Raw genomic sequence first — 20,723 nt, forward strand, 5'->3', positions numbered from 1 at the left:
CAACCATCTCGTTGGGAGTTGTCCAACAATCTCGCTGGGAGTTACTTACACCTGAAACCCTAGAGACAACCCTGCTGTCAGTCAGTGTAGACAATGGCCTGACATGTGTAAGTCCTACATCGCTATGCCCTTAGGAGAATGGATCATACCCATCAAAGATGCTTTTATTTTCACCTGTGAAAACTCTCCCAGACTTGCAAACTGAAAGTGTTCCTAGCGCCATTGCTCTCTGGCTTTACAATAATCCCACAAACTTGCTGGATCACTTTGGCAGTGACGAAAGAGAGGGTAATAGGATCTGGGTTGGCCCTGGTGGTTTGATCAAGGCTTCTGCAGCTGCCGTTGGTGACTCACTCAAAGACTGCGCAGTAGTAACAAAGAGGATAGGAAACTGAAGGGGAACTCTCCGAAAAGCAAGGAATATTTGGAAGGGCAGTTTTTATTCTTAAAAAATCAGGAGAAGTTCTCCTGGCATATCGCTGCCTTTGTGCCACCTTCCTCTGATGTGCCATTCATCAACACTGTGTACACATGTAGGCGTGCATGTTTAGCCTGTTCCTAGTCCACAAATACCTGCCTTTGCACCTGGATGCCTTCAGAGAAGCAGGTGAACCCTTTCCAAACATTTGGCACAGAAGTTAAGCTTATCGTGGATATCATCATGACCCTGAATATGTGTTGAAACACTGAGGCTTTGGGTGTCTCCACAGTGATGTGCGACTCAGCGTGCCAAGGAAGACCCAGCTGTAATCAAAAACCAAGCAAAGCCCTGTCATCACAATGTGTTTAATGAAAATGATCCCATGCCAAGTATACGATACGTAGGCTCTGAAGATGCAAGATGACCATTCCTGAAATCTGGCATGAATTAGGCATTACAAGAATCAATCAATTGGCCTTCGGAATCCACAGCCAAATCGGTGGTTAGAGAAGCAGAGCTGGACTGAGAAGACCTGGTGTCAAGTCCCTGCTCAAGTAGAAAATGCCAGGGCCAGCTCAATTATTGGGTAGAATAAATCAGTGCCTCAAGCAGTTGATTCTGGCACCCTTAAAGATCCTCTGTTATTTAATTCAGTTTATACGTGTGCTTGTTGGAAGCCACCCAGAGTGGCTGGGGCAGCCCAGTCAGATGGGAGGCATTTAAATAATAAATTATTAATGTTGTTCTTGTGTGTATACATGCACATGCACACACTTACATGCACACACATGCACATTTGGTTGTGCATGCAGAGACAATTCAATATATTTCCATGCTTTAGGCAGACTGTTCAAATGGCATCCCACGTCTTCATATTGGTGATTTTGTTGTTGTTTAGTCATTTAGTTGTGTCTGACTCTCCGTGATCCCATGGACCAGAGCACGCCAGACACTCCTGTCTTCCACTGCCTCCCGCAGTTTGGTCAAACTCATGCTGGTGGCTTTGAGAACACTGTCCAGCCATCTCGTCCTCTATCATCCCCTTCTCCTTGTGCCCTCCATCTTTTCCAACATCAGGGTCTTTTCCAGGGAGTCTTCTCTTCTCTTCTTTAATATTGGTGATATTAAAACCCTATTCCAGGGATGTGGACTCTCAAGCCTGGGGATGAAATGCGGCCCTCTGTGTCTCTCCACCTGGCCCTTGGAATGCTCCCCAAGCAACATGCCTCCGTGGCCCTGTTTCGCAGCCCAAATGGTGTTGTCTGGCTGAAATTTCTCCTTGATCTCTAATAATGCCTCTTGCCTGCCTGGATGGAAGTTTTGAGGAGGGAGGGGCTGCATGACCATGTGTAGAAACTAGCCTATACTACAAAAGTGAAATTTGCATTCATTGCTCCTCCCCTTTTTGCCTCTTGCCCTGCCTGCCGCTGGCTTGTGCCCTCTGGAAGCTTGCTCAGAAGGGAATACAGACCCATTCAGACACTCATTCCCTCCTCACATTACCACTGCTTACTGCCCCTGACCCACCTCTTGTCGCCCTCTCTGCTCTTCACATGTTAGAGGAGCTCTGGAGCTCTGTTGCCTTCATGCCAATTGGTGTAGACAATATTGAGCGAGGTGGACCCACAGCCTGTTGCAGAACAGAAAACTTCCTGCACTTGCACCAGTGTTCCAGTTCTGAAGTTGATGTGACAGTTATACATTCATTCATTTAATGAAATTTATATGCCACAAGTTTGTAAGGGGGGGCTCAGGGTGGTTCCTAAAGCGGCTTCATGTTCTTAAAGCATTAAAAATGTGTTTGGGTTCAATAAGAAAATACGTATTGTTGTATATATATTTCACATTTCCCCAAAATTTCCATTTATTTATTTGTTTGTTTCGGGGGGGGGGGGGAGGGATGAGTTGGGTTTTTTGCTTGCATAGCTTCAGAATGCCTGGAAATTCTACCTCTCCAAGTTCACTACCGTCCCTAGTGCCAGGCTTGCGACTAGACTGGTTGGCAACTTCAGCCTGCGATAGCTCCAACTAAGCAGGGAAATGGGCATGGTGGCCCAAAATATCTGGCTGAGGAACGCTGGCCTATGAGGGTCCTTGATCAAGTCTTGGAGCCCCTTCTATGGGCACAATATCAATTAGTTGTGCTCAGACGTGACATGTCTGAAGTCCATTTCACGAGGTTTTCATCCACCCAAAATTAGGCAGTGCATTGTTATTTCATGCATTTAAATGCCTTGATTGCAGGAAAGCCTCTATGCGGTTTATGAGAAATATTAACATTACCGATAAAAAGGATAGCCTTGCCAAAGCAAAAATGTTTCAAGCAGCAGGGAGTTCCAAAGTTTAGGGGCCATTTGAAGAAAAGATTGATTTTGTACAGCTGCAGAACTCACGGCTCCTGTAACAGGGCTATCTCCTCAGACCAAAGTAGTCAAGTGGGCGCATATGAAATTAGGCCAGGCATGTCCAAAGTCCATCTCAGGGGCCTAATCTGGCCCTCTGGTCAATTTAATCTGGCCCCAGTATATGTCCTGGGGTAAAATCCTTTAAAAAGCTGAACAACTTTGAGGGTAGAATTGCAAAAAAAGCTCAAGAATTTTGGTCGGCCCTCCCGCATGTTCACTTCATCAAATCTGGCCCTTTTTGAAAAAAGTTTGGGCACCCCTGAATTTGGCAATGTTTGCTCAGAAAAATGTCCAATTACTCCCAATAAGTGTATGTACAGTTGCAGGTTTAGCATACTGAAGTCATTCAAGTCACCCTGCAGGTATCTGTTTTTAAAAAATAGATTTTATTAGTGTTCGAAAAAGAATTCAAAGATTAATATCAGAAACCTTTTTCTCAAGGATAAAAAAAACTAATCTAAAGAAAAACACAGACCCAAAAGAAAAAGAGAGAAGAAAAAGAAGAAGAAAAGAGCCCTGCAGGTACCTCAAGGGAGTTCCCCTGCCTGCTCTTGCTCTCTTCTTGTGAATAGAATTGTGGGCCAGGTGGTATAAGTTCTTCAGAAATGGGTCGATATTATATACCTCTCCAGAGTTCAAGTGCTGAGGGGGGAATGGCTTCAGATAGCACCTGAAAGGGGTAGGAGATGAGCTGAAAGATTACACATCAAAAGTTGGGTGCCTTTCGTACAACAAATGGTTGAAATTATATGTAGTTATATGTCAAATGTGAAATGTTTTTTGTTTGGCTATCCTTTAGGAAAAGGGAGGAAGGAAGGGAGGAAGGGAGGAAGGAAGGAAGGAGCGATAAGGACACCTCCCTTACAGAAGTCAGGCTGGGATCAATAAAAAGCACTCATTTCTTTTTTTGTAACCAGCCTGTTCATATCTTGTTTAGTTTGAGGTCAGTGACCAGCGGCATCTGACCTACAGAAGTTAATTCTACAGAACAATAGGCAAGAGTTTCTGAGGCCTTATCCTATTACCTTTTGATACCAAATTAATTGTGTTTTTTCCACTCTCACAATGATTCCCTGACCCTCTCAGCTATGTGTGCTGCTGGCAAAGAATGGCAGATTAAATTTAAGTGAGGAGAGAGAGATCAGTTTTTCATCTGCTGGAGTTCCTTTATTATTAAAGGGATCTGGAAACCAGCTATTAATAGCAGGAATCTAGGCTTGAGCAATCCAGGCTCTGGCGCTGCTATCAGAATTCTAAGGATCTCCCGTATATTTTAAAAATAAATGAACTTAAGTTTTGTCTGTGCTATAAACCTGAATTGGTCGTGGCTTCCCCTGCCATGGATCCTGGGGGCTGCAGTTCCCTTTCACACATGCATAGTTGGGGTAGCAGGATCAATGTTAGGCCAAAGAGATCAGATCTCATGAAGGACTAAAGTGAGGGGAAGGAGAGAGAGGAGTAACGGAGGAGGGTTGAGCAAGATTTGGGCTCCACCTCTTCCTTGTTTAGTCTTTCACCATGTACTAAATTTTAGACTGGACCTGTCTTTGTAGCTTTGTATAGCATCTAGCTTGATAAAACACTTTGCTTGTGCTTATGTTTTCATCCCATCTTGCCACCTGTCAGATCAGAATCTTCAAGCCAGTTTGCAGGAGAAGCACATCATGTCACACCAGTAGGGATAACTACCCTGATCCCAAATTCAGTCCCTGACTTCTCCTGGTAGGACTGGGAAAGGTTTGTATCTGAAACCCTGGGGAGCGTCTACCAATCGGTGTTGACAATATCAAGCTAGATGGGTTGATGGGCTGGCTTAATATAAGGAAGATTCCTGTGTTCCTATAAATGGCATCATTTTTAATCGAAGCGGTCCTGAATCTTGAAGGACTGTCCTCTGGCCTGAGCAGCATGCAGATGCCCTCTAGGAGAATACAGAAACAAAGAGGGACGGTGCTTCCACACAGCAGCTTATTGTGGACTTAGTGCTGCTCATGCATCTTCATTAATTAATTAATTAATTAATTAATTAATTAAAATTTATACACCACTGGATCGTAAAAACAAACAAACCCCGAAAAGCTCAGAGCAGTTCACACATGACAACAACTTCCTTGAAATGCCATCTCATTATTTCCCCATGCAATCTGGATTTACCAGTTCTGTAGAAAATCCATTTTTTTAAAAAAAAAACCCCAGAATCAGTTAATCTCTATTACTGGGTGGGATAGGGAGGGAAATAGGGTGGCAGTTTGAGGACGGTGATGTGCAGATGTTGCATTATCATCCTGGAGTCTACAATGTAGAAGGATCCCTACCATAGAACCCTAAACAGTTTTGCCAGATCCAATGGTCTTTATTCCCTAGTAAGTATGTTTAGTGTTGCAACCTTTGGTCAGTCGGTAAATCAGCTGTGACATCTCTTCTTGCAACAGTTAAAGAAGATTGCTGATGTGGCATTTTTTTTATTTTGTTTTTTTGAAAGGTCAGAACGCAAGGCGACTGCTTGGGCACCTTAGAGGATAATGGCCTCCAGTCTTTGTGTCTTCCTGCAGATACAGAGTCCTAGATCTAAATTGCTACTTTGTGGCATTTGCTGCCTTTGATCCATCTGCACAGCTCGCCGTTTTCTCTATGAAGTTGTTACGACCTCCCTTTCTGAGGCCTGGAGAAGCCCTGGCATATTGCTGGTTATCTCTGCAGAGTAGCCCTTCTGGGCAAAACAATAGCTTTCTTTATAGCATGATTGAGTCCAGAAATGTCTTTAAACTCCAGGCAATCAAATGTAAGCTGGTATCCCTGCTTTAAGAAAATAAAATAAAACCAGAAACCAGAAACAAATGAAAAGGCAGAAGTTCAATGGGCAAAGGATTCCTGTGTGCCCACAATGTGGTACGAGTTGTGATGATGCTCTGGCAGAAACACACGTGATTAAAAGGCTACGTGTGCTGGAATGAAACAAGGAAGTCTTTAACTCACAAGGCTTTTAAAATCTTTTATTCAATGCCTCCAGAGATTTAGGCTTCCCCTGATTTCTCACTGCGGAGGACAGTTCGAGCCTTGGTCATACCTTGAAAGACTTTAAACAGCTTGATGCTTGTACTTTGCTACAGGATCTAACAGCAAAGCCATGTGTCTAGGTATTTTAAACCACAAGCTGCAGTCCACAGAAGGTTGTTCAAGGAGTCTCAGATGGTGTGGATAAAGGTATTTCAGGGTCATTGTAAACCCTATATATTGAGGCCATACCTTTAAAGTTGATGATGGATTTAATTGAAAGCAGAGGGCTCAGAAAGGCAGCCAGGGGGCAATGGGGGCGATTTATTTTAAACTGTGTAAGAAGTCATGCCACCGAATGTCAAAGGAGATGCCGTGCTAATAAAATGGCACTGGACAAGCCAGCCAGAAAGGCTGAGGAACAGCTCAGATAAAAGAGCTAAGCCACAGATAGTGCACCTGCAGACAAGCATTTTGGGGTGGTCTTAAGGGTGGTGGGAGAAATTCAATTCAGTTTGCATTTAAAGGCGAATCTGCCTAATTTGCATTCACTGATTCTGCAACCCTTAATTTCCATTTCCGGAAATTTCCACCCGTAATTTCCATCCTTGGAAATTCGCACTTCTCCAAATTTTGCAATGTTCTCCAACCAAATAAAGCATTTACTGGAGAAAGTATGCATAAACAAATATATCATTTGTGGGACTCATTTCAGGGTTTTTGGCAAATGCTGATGATGAACTTGTTCTCTCTGGCTTTTGACACTTGAGATGTTTTTAGAACTCACCTTATTTTTGCAGTTTTAAGTTATTTTAAGCTGTTTTTAGTACTGTGTGATACTGTATTTTAATTGTTGTAACCTGACCTGAGACCTTAGTGTGAAGGGCAGGCAAATAAATAAATAAATAATATGCTTAAATTAACACAAAAAGGCATTAGAGGAAATTGCTTACAAATCTATGCGTATTGGAGAAAATTGCATGCTAACACACGTATATTAGCAGAAAATGCTGACAACCTTTCATGAGGGTCTTTTTTAAAAAATTGCAAACTTATAGGGAAATGTGAAGAATCGAAGATTCGCAAAATGAGAAACTTCCACACAGACTTCTGAAAATGATAGAAAAGGTATGCATGAGCGTACATCAGATACAGTGATGGTTATCAAGTCTTCCAGTTGCTCACAAGGGCTGTAGGGAAAGCTCCATCCAGCTCTATCACTAAGAAATGGGAACAGGTACTTTGAGAATTCAGCTGAGCAATTGTTACCTGCCCACCAGCGCTTTGCCTCTGCTATCTTGCTGGGGCTACAATGCCTCACCTTTCTTCCCATAATTTGAGGATTGCCACAAACCTTGGATCAATGAGAGCCTCTGATGGGGCAGGTCTGGTGGTTCCCCAGGTCCCTGAGGTTTGGCTGACCTTAACTAGGGACCGAAAAGCAACACTCCCCATTCACAGTTCCCAGCAGGTGGTAGACAGAGGCACACTGTCTCTGATCCAAGAGAGAGGCAACATAAAACAAGAGAGCCCTGCTAGACCAGCCCAAAGTCTTCCCCCCATATATGCCCACTCAGCCTCTTCGATCTGTGGAACTGGCACTGGTACAGGCACCACATAGGTCTTGTTACACATATGTAAGAAATTGATCTTTTAGTGTGGCAGCACACTTTGGAACTCCCTGCTTATTGAGATCAGGCAGGTACACTCATTGTTCACCCACTAAAAACATTTTAGGCGAGCCTATCTAAACATGTAAGGGACGCGGGTGGTGCTGTGGGTTAAACCACAGAGCCTAGGACTTGCCAATCAGAAGTTTGAATCCCTGCGACAGGGTGAGCTCCCGTTGCTCGGTCCCTGCTCCTGCCAACCTAGCAGTTCGAAAGCACATCAAAGTGCAAGTAGGTAAATAGGTACCGCTCTGGCAGGAAGGTAAACGGCATTTCCGTGTGCTGCTCTGGTTCGCCAGAAGCGGCTTAGTCATGCCAGCCACATGACCCGGAAGCTGTACGCCGGCTCCCTCGGCCAATAAAGCGAGATGAGCGCCACAACCCCAGAGTCAGTCATGACTGGATCTAACGGTCAGGGGTCCCTTTACCTTTACCGTTATCTAAACATTTGGAATGGCGGCGTGTGTTTTTCAGTTTATGTTCGATCATTCTTTGAACATGTTGAATAGCTGTTCTTAACTGTGTTTTTACTGATAATTTTGTTCTAATCCTTTCATAAACTGCTTTGAGGTATTACAATCAAGTGTTATATAAATCTTGTAAAATAAAAAGATTTTTTTAGAAAGAAAGAAAGAAAGAAAGAAAGAAAGAAAGAAAGAAAGAAAGAAAGAAAGGACTCCAGTGCATCCCGACTGAATTAATTCATTGAAACATTTGATATCAAGGAGGCAAAATCAACTTCGGTCCCAAGTGGCTTGCAGACTTCTGCCTAAATAACCCCCTGCGAAGGAATGCAGTTTTGTTTTGTTTTTAAAGCAAGTTCTTCTGACGGTATCTGTAGGGAATAAATCACCAACGATTTCTCTTTGGCTGCGAACAGTATATGTTTCCCTTATCCATCAAAACGTTTCTTTCTAACGCATTAGATCCTTGCTCTTTCTTCCGCTAAAGAAAACGTTGCCTTGCAAAATGTTTAATATGTTATCAGCCTTTAGAAGAGAGTGACGGGGTGGTGGTGGGGAGCCCTGCAAACTGATGGGAAAGGAGCCCAGTGGCTCTTGGGTTACCGTTCTCTAAGTCCTGCACTCTCTTCTGTTTGGGGCCTTTGTTCGGAGTCAATCACCCATTGAAAAGCAAGCCCTTCAGCTTATTATGCATTCTGTGTCTGAGGTGACCAGAACTATTTCCTGTATCTGGCTCTGGGTGCTAATTACCAGCTCAGGCACCTTGCAAATACCTCCGAAAACCTGTCACCCAGGAGGAAGAAGCTACCTTTTCAGGCTTACACACTTATTACCTGTTCTCTTTTCAACTTCCTAAGTTGGAGCTGTCTAAAGACAGCATTTTTGTGTTGTTTGCAAGTGACTCTCTCTTTTTTCATCTCTCTCCTCCGTTCTGTCTCCCACCCCCCCCAACTCTGCAGAGTGCTTTTCTTACCAGCCACACTGGTTGGGAGGCAAAAGAGAACAAGGGCAGGGAGTGGGGGCAACTACGCAGTAAACCCGTTTCTCCAGGAGAGGGATTCCATCAACTGAAATTCCCCCACCCCTTGTTGCTGGTATTTTCTCTCCTGCACCACAAACCACACACTGCACATATGTATTATCTAAACTTTATCTCAAGTTCTGACCTATTTCTAATGGCTGAGCTTGAGCGATTGCACCCTAAAGGAGCAGCAGCAGCAGCGACAACGACAACACCACACACCCACACCCACACACCCACAATTTTATTGTACAATAGGATACAATAAACATTAAAGTAATTTATTGCTGAGGAATAAGACAAGAGTTGAAATGGCTTTGCCCCTTCTCAACTTTGCCCTCTAAAAGCTATCACACAACCAAGAAGATCTTACAGTGCTTTCAGATGAACTAGAAGTCAAAATGCCACTGAATGAATTCAGAATCACATGGCTTGGCTAGGTGAAAGACAGAATCGGGATATCCAGTTGGTTCTTTGTATTTAGTATTAAAATGGGGGGTGGCGGCTACCTGAGGCATGATGAGAGATGGGTTTCTCCTCCAAAAAAATCATTCCATCCCAATTAAAAACACACACTCAAACACAAAAAGCTGCTTCGTGAAAGGAGACATATAGGTACCACATGTTTAGGGGGGAAGGGGTTCAGTTGAGGAAATGTTGCAAGAAAATGGGTTTCAAATTATAATCTTCCATCAGGCAGTATACTTGGTATGCAAGTCGCAATGTGCTTCCATTTTATCCCACAGCAGCCCTTTGAGGTAGGCTAGACTGAGAAAGAGTGACTGGCTCAAAATCACAAAACAAGTTTCGTGGCATAGTGAAAATCTGAGCGTGGGTGTCGCCGGTCCTAGTCAGAGGCTATGACCCATGGGTAGGCAAACTAAGGCCCGGGGGCCGGATCTGGCCCAATTGCCTTCTCAATCCGGCCAGCGGACTGTCCAGGAATCAGCGTGTGTTTACATGAGTAGAATGTGTGCTTTTATTTAAAATGCATCTCTGGGTTATTTGTAGGGCATAGGAATTTGTTCATCCCCCCCCCAAAAAAAATATAGTCTGGCCCTCCACAAGGTCTAAGGAACAGTGGACCGGCCCCCTACTGAAAAAGTTTGCTGACCCCTGCTATGACCACTATACCACACTGTCTCAGTATCTAGCCCAGTGTAGTCTTCTGGCCAACAGGGGTTATCTGGGATCTCAGAAATGGTTTTTCCCATCACCTAGCACTTGATGGAGATGCCAGGAATTGAACCAAAAGCCTTCTATGTGCAAAGCAAATGCCATATCACTAAGCTATCCCCACCCCCACCCCAAGAATGCATTATTATTGTTGTTGCTGCTGCTACTGTTATTTCAACAAATATCCCACCTTGTACACTTTGCTACCCTGGGCAGCAAACACATTGATACTCAAAAAGTTTTTTTAAAAAAAAATTAAGTAATTGAAAAACAGTTAAAAACATTCTGAGCTGTATCCAATGGCAGTCCTACACTGATTATGCACACTGAAATTAATTTAGGTCCATCAATTTCAATGGGTCTACTCTAAGTAGGGCCAGCACTGACTACAATCCACTAAAAACAGTTTAAAACACTGTCTCAACCAGTGATTTCTGGCTTACCAGGAGAGGTGAGACTCTCAGAAATGTCAAAACACTATCCCTCAGTTGCTGAACCCCAATTTTCCTCCAGTTATACTTTCAGTGGAATTTGGTAGCTGCCTTAATCTAGAATTTGTTCAACACAGAAGTCTGCTTTCCAGCATCTGCACACGCAGAACTATGTGACCAACCTTCTAAATCATGACCTCCTAGTATATGTGTCACTTACTTATTGCCAATTTAGTCAGTTGTCATAGGTTCATAAGGCATAGACTAGGGATACAGAACATGAGGCCTATCTGGAGTTGTTGGACTACAACTCCCAGCATGGCCATGGTCAGGGATGATGGGCATTGTAGTCCAACAAAATCTGGAAGGCCATGAAGGTTCCTCCATCCCTGTTCTAGGCCTTCTGCTCTAAAGAAAGACACATCAGCCCCAAACCACATCATTCTGATGACACTATGCCACAATCAGGAAGCTAGAGCAAAGGACTGATGATTTTCTTAAAACTCACATCAAATTAATCTTATTAGTTGGGCACAAGGACAGGCAGCTCAAGTATAAATTAGCAACCTTCAAACACAGACTACAGGCATAATCATGCACACGTCTAGCCAGAATCTCACTGAGTTCAAAAGGACTTGGTCCCAGGTTACCTTGTGCTGAATTGCTGCTTGAAGTGCACTTAGCTGATTTGAGAATTTTAAATCACAGTGCTAAACAATAAACATTTATTAATACATAGGGCATGGTCTATCAAAGTTATGCATCCATGTCTCATCCATTTCAGTGGGAGAGTTAAACACATAGGGAGATGCCCATCTAAGTCATACTCAGAGTAGACCCTCTGAAATTGAACGTATCTTAATTTCAATGAGTATCACTAGCATTGTTGATGACCTATGTTTGATTCTCTCCTATTGAAATCCATGTGTTTTCAGTGTTTTATTACTGGCCAGACCATGTCCTCTCTTTTATTCATTTTACGGTATATATAACAGCATTGAACAAATTAATGGGCAGCATCCAGCCAAAGTTAAACCACTTTATACACCACTGATTTCAGTGGTGAAAATGCATTTGGTACTAACAATGCAAACCAATGCATGTTTAATCAGAAGGAAGCCCCTCTGCTTTCAGTGGGGCTTACTCGAGCTTTAATCTCTCTTGCTGACATCAGCGGGAATCAGAATGCTTACATTTTGTTGGATTGTAGTTCTCAGGAAAAAAACCGAAGCTGTAAATTTGTTTGCTGCTGTTGACTCGTTAATCCGCCATACTTTGGGGTGACTGGTCTGTTTGCATCAATTCCCATGTTACTTTCATGGATAGCAAAGTTTCCCATGTACATGTTGGAGAGGTATCTGCAGCCTGAAGTTTAAAACAACAATTTTGGTTATCATGCCTTTGAAAGCCTGGCCCAAAGTGTTTCACAAGTGTTTCGGTTGCTTTTAATACAGCCTGCAAACTTGAAAGCAGGTGCAAAATGTTGACCTGGATATCTGCGCATACTTTTCTCTCTTTTTCCCTCGTTCCCTCTTTCCTAATATAATTTCTAATTCATCCCTTCCCCCCCCCCTAGCTTTGGGGGGTCTTTTTTCCTCTGCACATTTCTCGGTGCAAGTGGTACTCCACCACTCTGACGGGGTGCTAGGGAAGAAAAAGAATCTAGATCACAAAGCTTTAAAAAATTGTGCAAAGTGAAACAATCCTCCTGCGGACCCCAGTAAATAAAATAACAGCAGTGGAGTGATTTGCAAGCATGTAACAGGCTTTTTGTCTCTGTCTCTTTCCCGGTGCCTCAAGGGGGTTTCTGAGTTCCTTCTCCACAGGTTCACAATGTTTTGCCTCTTGGCTACAAAGACCCCAAGCTCCAACCCCTCTTTGGAGAGCTCACCTCCCCCTTCAAATCTTTCACATGCTGAGGATCACTAACAGCAGACTGAAATGTTCCAGTGGGGTGCAGGGCACTGGCAATTTAGGATTTCAGCATTGCAGGATAGATTTTCAGAGTGCATCAGTGGTGCTCATGCTGAAATTAAAAACAGCCTTTCATTGTATCTTTAACTCTTCCATCACCAACTCTTCATTTAAAAAAAAGAAAAGAATATGTAGGGCTGCTCACCAAAGTTTCCCTTGGCAATGATAGAAATAGTGAGAATCTGATTTGCAACTTGAATTTAAATCTTAATAGCTTGCCAGCAATATAACAGCTCTAGAAATGATTAGATTTGTTGGGTTTGCCCTGGTTTTGTTTTATTTTGCGTCTTGCATTTGCATTCTGGAGATCATTCAGCAACTCTCAACAGTTTGTGGAAAGCAGACTTTTAAATGTAAGGTATATATATTTTAATGTAGGGCCCCGTCTTTCTACAAAACAGCTCACTCTTTCTGGGTGGCTTGTTAAATTGTTCTGCTGTGGATTCAGTCCACAATTGATTGATCCACAGTGGATTACTGTGAGATTCTGCTTCCAGTGTTAAGGACAAAGGAGGCAAAGTTTCAATTTCTGGCTCATTAGGAAGCACTCTGCCAGGGATTGAAATGTGGAAAATAGTTTAAAGTGTGTGTGTTTCATTATCAAAAGAGCAGACTACTCAAATCAGTTCATAACATGAAAAAATGCTATAAAACGAGCTTGTATTTTAAGAAATAAAGGCCAAAAAAAAATTGTTGTGAATTTTGAACTTTGAAAGATAGTTTTCAAATCCTGAAAGCGAGTTTATTTAGAGAACATCCTTTTCTAGCAGCCTTCTAAAGGCACTGAGTCCTATACACAACTTAATCCCAAGTAGACCAAGTTAGGTTTGTGCTGTAAGTCACACTGTTTGGAAGATCCGCTCATCCAGAGCATTTATACCCCATAGTAGCCTACAAATTAATAAATAAAAAGTCCCTGCTTTTGGACCTTCAATTTTAAAATGCATGGCACGAAAGGTAAAAGGGATGGGAAGGGAAGAAGAACGCAAGCAAATTCATCCTGTTCTCCTACTATCTTCTTTGCAATCTTGATTCATGGGCATTTAGCAACCAATCCTTAAACTACCGCTTACACTTTCTGCTCATATTAAGTGAAACTTCAATTTGGGGCTTTGATTCTTGTACACACACACACACACACACACACACACACACACACACACGTATTCTTTGCTCCTCATATTCAATGCATCATCAAGTCATGGTCCCAGGGGCATGGTTAGAGGACACACTTTGCAGCCTCCTTGCTGAAGTTTAATAGACCTGGGCCTGGTCACCACCTGGCTGGGAAACCAGTGGACCCATGTACACTGCCTTGTGGGATAGGGCCTCCCACTCAGCATGATTCCTCTGCTCTCAGGAGAGCAGGCTGAGATCATGCATTCAGCCTGATATACCAGCATGCTAGGATAACAAAGCAGGCTGCTAGCTGATCACAACTATCTCCCCAAAACCAGGGAGAGAGATTCAATTATAATCTAACAAGGACTTTTACTGATTTTTTTTTAAGCAGTGAAAAGAGTTTTGCTGATTGACTAAAGTTGCTTCCACTTGCTGTCCCCAAGAACGGGCTGCTCAGCTGTGTGTCCTGCACAGTGACTGAGCAGCCTTCTGAGGCCACTTGCCAGTGGTGGGTGGGAATAGAGGCAATACGGGCAGAGCAATGAATGAAAATTTTCATTTTGTACAGGCTTCTGCACATGAAGCACTATCAGAGTTCTAACCAAGCAAACAATGGGTGCAATGGCAGGGAAGTGAGGGCTGTAGCCTTGGGAGAGTCCCAATTGCCCGGAGAGCAGAATCTCAGGGCCTGAGATTCCCCATCCCTATTGTAGGGTCTGCTGTGCTGGGACTGTCTCTTGGGAGTGCTAGCTGGCTAGGTATTCAGAGAAGTTGGTACTGATGGTGCGCTTGAATCCCAGAGCTTTGCCCAGCAGACCCTCATAGTGGAAACAGGATGCTGGTGATACTGGAGGCGAGGAGCAAGGCAGCCGGGAGATGTGGCTTGAGTCACACATACCCCAGCGACTTCCACGGTCAGCCAATCAAAGGGCCTTTTCTCTTTAAGCCTGTATGCTCAATGATTGATCAACTGACTAATTAAAGAGTCAACTATAGATAAGTCTGCATAGTGCTAAACCTCAATATATTTTGAGGATAGCAAAAGAAGCGTGAAGGAAGTTTATTTTCATAAAAGAAAAAGTGGGGAGAGACAACCTAAACCCCTGCCAATAATTCTCCAAAGGAAAATCCATTTTTGATCTTGTCTTCTCCGGTCCATATTATGCTAAAATGTGCTGGAGCTAAGAGGGTCTCTGAAAAAAAAAACACCAAAAGTGCCCCTCAGCCCTGCCAATTAAATCCTCCCCCAAATTATCTGTGAGTGCTTTATTAGATTAATCTGCTGCTTATGTTGACGAAAACTTAGCGCTCTGGTTGATTTTTTTAAAAAAATTAATCTTTTAAAAACATCTTGTCACCCACATTGAGCCAATGAGACAGCATGATATATTAATCCTCATAGTTTTGTTTTTTTAATGCACAGCCTAGATCATTCTCCCCCTTCCCCAAAGGCAATTGTCACACTAAAAAGACAAATTGTTTTCAACTTTATTAGAAATCCTGCTACTACTGTGCAGCGTCCGCCAAAAAACAGAAGGCTGTCAGGAGTCATCCAGGATGGTTGGGGTCCAGTAAACTCCAGAGAACAGAGCTATTCTGTTGATGACCTTCGATCAACAGCTCCAGTCACTCCACGTCAGTCAGCCGGACAAACAAACAAACAGCCTGATCATATGCCCAAATGCACATGATGGATGCAGATGTGAGGCTCTGAAAGGACCCCTTTGCATTCAGAAACACCTGCAGGAATTCCAGAAGCATAGGAATGCCTTCTACCCTAATGCATCCGGGGAGGGGGGGTGTGGATCCTCACACATATCTACACACACACAAAGCACCTCATCCCAGGGGATGCTGCTGAGCATCCCTTGCTCTCCCGTTGAGGTCAGCTGGGTCCAGGCTTGGCTGTGATAGAACAACTCCTGGAATTTGTGCTATCCCATCCCTGTGGTGAAGAACAGTGGGGAAGGGAGGGGGAGTTCTTCCTGTGGCATTCCCACAATGCCTTGCACCTGCTTGGGAAACCAAGAATGAAAGGATTCCTTTCTAATCTCTCAGCCTAATCCTCAAACCGTGGTTACAGCAGCAACGTCTCCCTCGCCAGAGAGAAAGAAAAGGCCATCCCCGATGTCAGTTTTGTGTGGGCAGTGCATCCAACTAAGAAGTCCATGAAAGGTGGCGGAGGAGGGTGAAATCGACGAGGGAATTTTACACACCTCATTTCTGGAAGAGCCCCTGCTTTTTAGGCTGAACAAAAGGGCTGGCATGAAATGGGTGTCCATTGCCACCAACGTCATGGGCTTGTGGCACCTGCACACTACTGCATATTTCAAGTGTCCTCCCTGCTGTTAAAATAATTGCATTATCCAAGCGAGTGCATTTTGCTATTTGAGGGTTGGGTACAATGCAATACCTCAAAACATGTAAGAAGCATATTTTCCAGAGGGAAGTTGTCAGGACCCTGAGCTTCACTACATGAGCCAATGGTCTGGAATTGCAACCTGTGTCAGTGTTCATGCCATCTGCTCTCTTATGAATCACTAAGCGGTTGCAGAACACATACCTAACTTCAGTAACATAGCAAGGCTGGGGAGATGGCAAGACCTGCCCCAGGTGCAACCTGGCTGAGGCACAAAATGGGCGTTAAAGGTCATTCATGTAATATATTAATAGTTATCAAAACAAATCTGAATTCTGTTGCATTTTTTCCCCTCTTGAGATTGGAATATTGAGGCATGGTGATGGGTGAAAAGGGAGATAATCACTTTTTCTGAAAAGTTTGGTGCAAGAAACAAAATCTACAATTACTTTTTAACTCACTCTAAATTATTTTACCAATCACTCTCATTTTGGATCAGTCCAAAGGTAAATCCTGTTTTGGTTTTTTACTTTACTCCTCACATATAATCCATTGGCTATTTATTTTCAATTTGTGTGGAACCTGGTCCTGGGAAATAAGGACTGTAGGAAGCACCAGTTTATTTTGCAATTTCCACTTTTCTTCTGGGTTCTTTTATAGGAGAGGTGGTCTCACACGACATTTTCCAACCTGACTGTGAGGCCCCTTAATGCAAGCCTAGACCAAATATTTCTTAACTCTTTGACACCCATCTCTTCTCCTTCCTTTTCTATATGCTTTTTATCAAGGTATTTCACTTTTAAAATTTTGAAAACTTGCATTTTTAGCAAGCGGATGCATGGCTGGCTGTGCAATTTGAAGCTGGGGAAAATATCTAGCCTGCTCCTGAAAAAAGCAGCACCTAGTGGTCTCAGCTGCTCCAGAATATGTCACTCTCTCACCTTCCCCCACAAACTTCCTTATACATCCATCAGACTCCCTTTCCTCTCTCACTGCTCACATGATGCTTTGTTTATAATTGCCTCCAGAGACAAGGCCAAGTACCATTTTACCCCCTACCCCCAGTAGGTCGGCTAGATTCAGGGCCCCCACACAGCGAAACTTTAAACTTTTTCTGATGTCCCTGAGTGGTGCTTTTCTTTCTCTATTCAACTTGTGCCTACATTTTGGGTTCCAAACAAAGCTGTTCCCTGGACCTCAGAACTTCTAGGAGCAGAACTGGGTGCAAGCAAGTGCCAGACATTGTCCGCTCCTAAAGGATGCCAGGGAGCTGAGCCGCCCAGCAGCAAATTAGAAACTTTTGGCTCCTAAAGAATGAGCTGGGTTGTTTGTTCCTGCTCTCTGCAGCTGCTTCCCCCCTTCCCTTCCTCCCTCCCCTCCCCCCCCCCGTTTTTTGTGGTTTATTACACACAGGGTCCTTGATGAATGGGAGCCCCTGTTTTACAGTACACCCCACTTACAGGACTTCTCTCCAGGCCCACCACAGATCTGACTCATCAGCAGCAGGGCACCGCCATCATAATTCTTCCTAGAAACCAGAGGATAAAAAGGGGTTTGTTGGAGGTTGGCTGGCCTGCCGAGAGTCCTGCCTGCAGGCCCTGCTAATGCCATAGCTAGTTGTTCAGGTCTTTGGCCGAATAAGGTAACAGAAACAAAGATTGTTCCCTTGTTGGGAAAGGCGACTGTGCCCAAGTTTGGGGCTGGGAGCGTGTGTGTGTGTGTGTGTGTGTGTGTGTGTGTGAGAGAGAGAGAGAGAGAGAGAGAGAGAGAGAGAGAGAGAGAGAGAAACAGGGCACCCGTCCAAGTGGGATTAAGCCTGCGAGTGCAACTTTATGAGGTCTGGCTGTGTGGCGGAGAGACTCTCCAGAGTGGAAGGAGCCAGTTCAAACATAATTTATGACATGTCACTCATAGTTAGAGGCGGCTGTCGTTAAGAGTTAATTGTTGCATTGTGTTCAGCGTCTACTGATAAGAATTCTATAAGCTGCTTACATGTTATCATAACTCATGGGTAACAAGAGAGAGAGAGAGAGAGAGAGAGAGAGAGAGAGAGAGGTGTAGTAAAGGGAAAATGAAAGTGATTACTCACCAGTCATCATCAGCGAGCGAGCGAGTGAGAGGCTGTTGTGGGATCAGTGCCCCAGGTGTAACTCAGGGGCACCTGAGGTTAAGCTCCCCTTGGCCAAGGACTCATTGTGTGGGCCACTGATTTAGTCATGCTCTGTCTACATCAATTCCCCCACCTGTACCTTGGGAATATTTATCCCCAGTGTGCTATTGTACTGTAACTAGACCTGCACTGTAATTGCTACTGGACACAGAATTATGCTCATCCCAAGAACCTCAGTTTTCACTTATTTATTTTTTAAGTTTCAAGCTCTCAAGCACTCATAGACTGGCTAGAAAGTGCATTGTTGTTCTTGTTGTTGTTGCTGCTGCTGTTGTTCCGTGTCGGGGAAGGGGGAACAATTTTTACAATTACTACTTGCCTTTATAAACTCGTCCTTCCTCCGCAAAACTCAAGAGCAAATAAAGAATATTTCTCCTCTCTCCTTTTATCCTCACAACAACCCTGTGAGTCAGGCCATGCTGATATAGAATCACTGCAATTTAAAACTGTGGTTGAAATGAATCTTGGAGGTCATCCAGACTAACCTACGGCTTAATCGGAATATTCAACATAGGAAGCATCAACAGCATTCATGAGAATTGGCTCTGCAACCTCTGTTTAAATGCCTAAAGTAAAGCAGAGGAGGAAGTCTGTTCCACGTTGAACTGTTTTTCTTGCCAGCAAGTTTATCTGAGTGTTTTAGCAATCTCTGCGCCCGCATCACACCATCCTCCCCACTGCAAATTATCTAGCAAGAAAGGCAGAATTTGTGCATCCCTCCTGCACAAGTTCTAAATGCACAGGAACTCTTGAGAGTAGAGGGTGTGGCATATGAATTTATCAAATAAAATAAAAAAGAATAACTTGTACAATTCGCTCTGGGAGAGACATGCCAGTTTCACCCCTCCCAACTTACACAAACAAGAGTCACATCCCACTCCCTCCCCCCCCCCCCGCTGATCTGGATGCACAAAACAGTTCTTCATTCATTCCTAGCTACTGCTTCGTGTTGCCTCACAGAGCCAAACTAGTTGTGCCCCATTTGTTCAACCACCTGTTTGCTCTGTTCACAGATAAAGCAGGGAGGTAAGTGATTTTAACATCAATAGAGGCACGTGGTGCCATTCCAAATTCAACATCCTCTCTGCAGATCCACGTTGGCTCTCAGAAGCAGGGGTCTTGGCGCGGGCTCTGCCTTCAGCAGCAACCCACGCCCTGGTTATTCTGACAGTTGATTGCTGACAAGCTTCTCTGATGCGCCTGGCTTCAGAATGCAGCTGCGTGTTTGCTCATGGCCTTGCACTGCCGCGATCATATTACGCCCACCATGGTTGTCTCTAAAGAGAGGGATTGGCTTTAAGCCTGCGCTGTTCCTTTTTAAAGCTTTTAATGGAGTAGGCCTTGGATGTCTTAAAGACCTCACCCATCAGACCCAGGCTTAAGGAGATCTTGGCCAAGACATTATCTACTGTTTCAAAAATCCACCATTCCTCCGCCGGCACATATACCCCGTGTGGGTCTCGCCTTCCATTATTTCACCCCTTAATTTCCTGCATGCCGCATTTCCATGCTCTGATGTGCGGCGTGCAGTTTGCAGCGGGAAGAAAATGCACCTTTGTGAAGGTGAGTTCGCCGCTGGATGTCATGTTGACCAAGGGATACTGGGGAAGCTTGAGTTCAAATCCGCACGCTGACATGGAGTTTCTGGGTCTTGAGGAAGTGGACCCTATTTTCTAGTTAGTTTAGCTGAAATAGCTGTCGTCAACCACCACACAACACTGCTTTAAGAAATAAGGACCAATGGATTGATGAGGCACATTGCATAAGTAAATTGATATATAGATTTAATAACAACACACATACACACACACACAATCAATCAATCCAAACCCCAACAACCCTCCATTAAATAATAAGCTAAGACAGGGACAAGATACAAAACAGGTCCACTGCCACTGTTGGTAGCTAGCTGACTGGCCTTAACACAATGCTGTCATATGAGGTTGTAGAGAAACCAAAGCTTTCTAGAACTAGCCCTGTTAAACTCTCATTTACTGAGTGCCACGTTTAAGATTCAGAGATGGTCAAATTTTATTGACTAGCTTTATTTTGCTTAGGTAAAGTTTTTTAAATTCCCTTGACTGCCTCTCATGACAAGACAGATTGATGGCTTGAGAGGAACGGAGGAAGCTCCCTCATACCGCGTTACACTGGTCCATCTAGCTCACTATTGTCCACACCAACTGGGTGCAACTTTTCTGGATTGTAGGCAGAGGACATTCCCATCCTTCCTGGAGTTGCCAGGGAGCAATGTTTGTTGTGCTGATGGGTACATTGTGTAGCATAGCTGTTTTCAGTTCATCGCACTCCGGATGCTTCCAGACTTGTTGCTATTTTACAGGTGGGATTCAGTGACATGCCAACAAATTCAGGTCACACCAACACCGTATATTTAAAGCCCTCTTATATCACTTCAGCAGCCATGGCTCCCCCTCTCCACAAGGAATCATGGGTGTTGTCCATTGTTAAGGGTGCCGAGAGCTGTTAGGAGGCTCTTAACAAACCAGTTATCATGA

At 43.9% G+C, this 20,723-nt stretch overlaps 1 protein-coding gene across 1 annotated transcript in view; it reads right to left on the reverse strand.

The window, feature by feature from the left end:
* LOC309533262 (uncharacterized protein) overlaps positions 1-20,723 on the reverse strand; it is a 464,396-nt gene that overhangs the window by 19,044 nt on the left and 424,629 nt on the right. The window contains exons 10-12 of the mRNA XM_082224621.1: positions 17,498-17,565; positions 16,242-16,298; positions 11,776-11,947 (exon numbers count right to left, since the gene is read on the reverse strand). Coding sequence (XP_082080747.1) covers positions 11,796-11,947; positions 16,242-16,298; positions 17,498-17,565 — 277 coding nt within the window. The 3' untranslated portion in view covers positions 11,776-11,795. The remainder of the gene's footprint in view (positions 1-11,775; positions 11,948-16,241; positions 16,299-17,497; positions 17,566-20,723) is intronic.

The sequence above is a fragment of the Podarcis vaucheri genome (assembly GCF_965113315.1).
Source record: "Podarcis vaucheri genome assembly, chromosome: 5".
Taxonomy (NCBI): Eukaryota; Metazoa; Chordata; class Lepidosauria; order Squamata; family Lacertidae; genus Podarcis; species Podarcis vaucheri.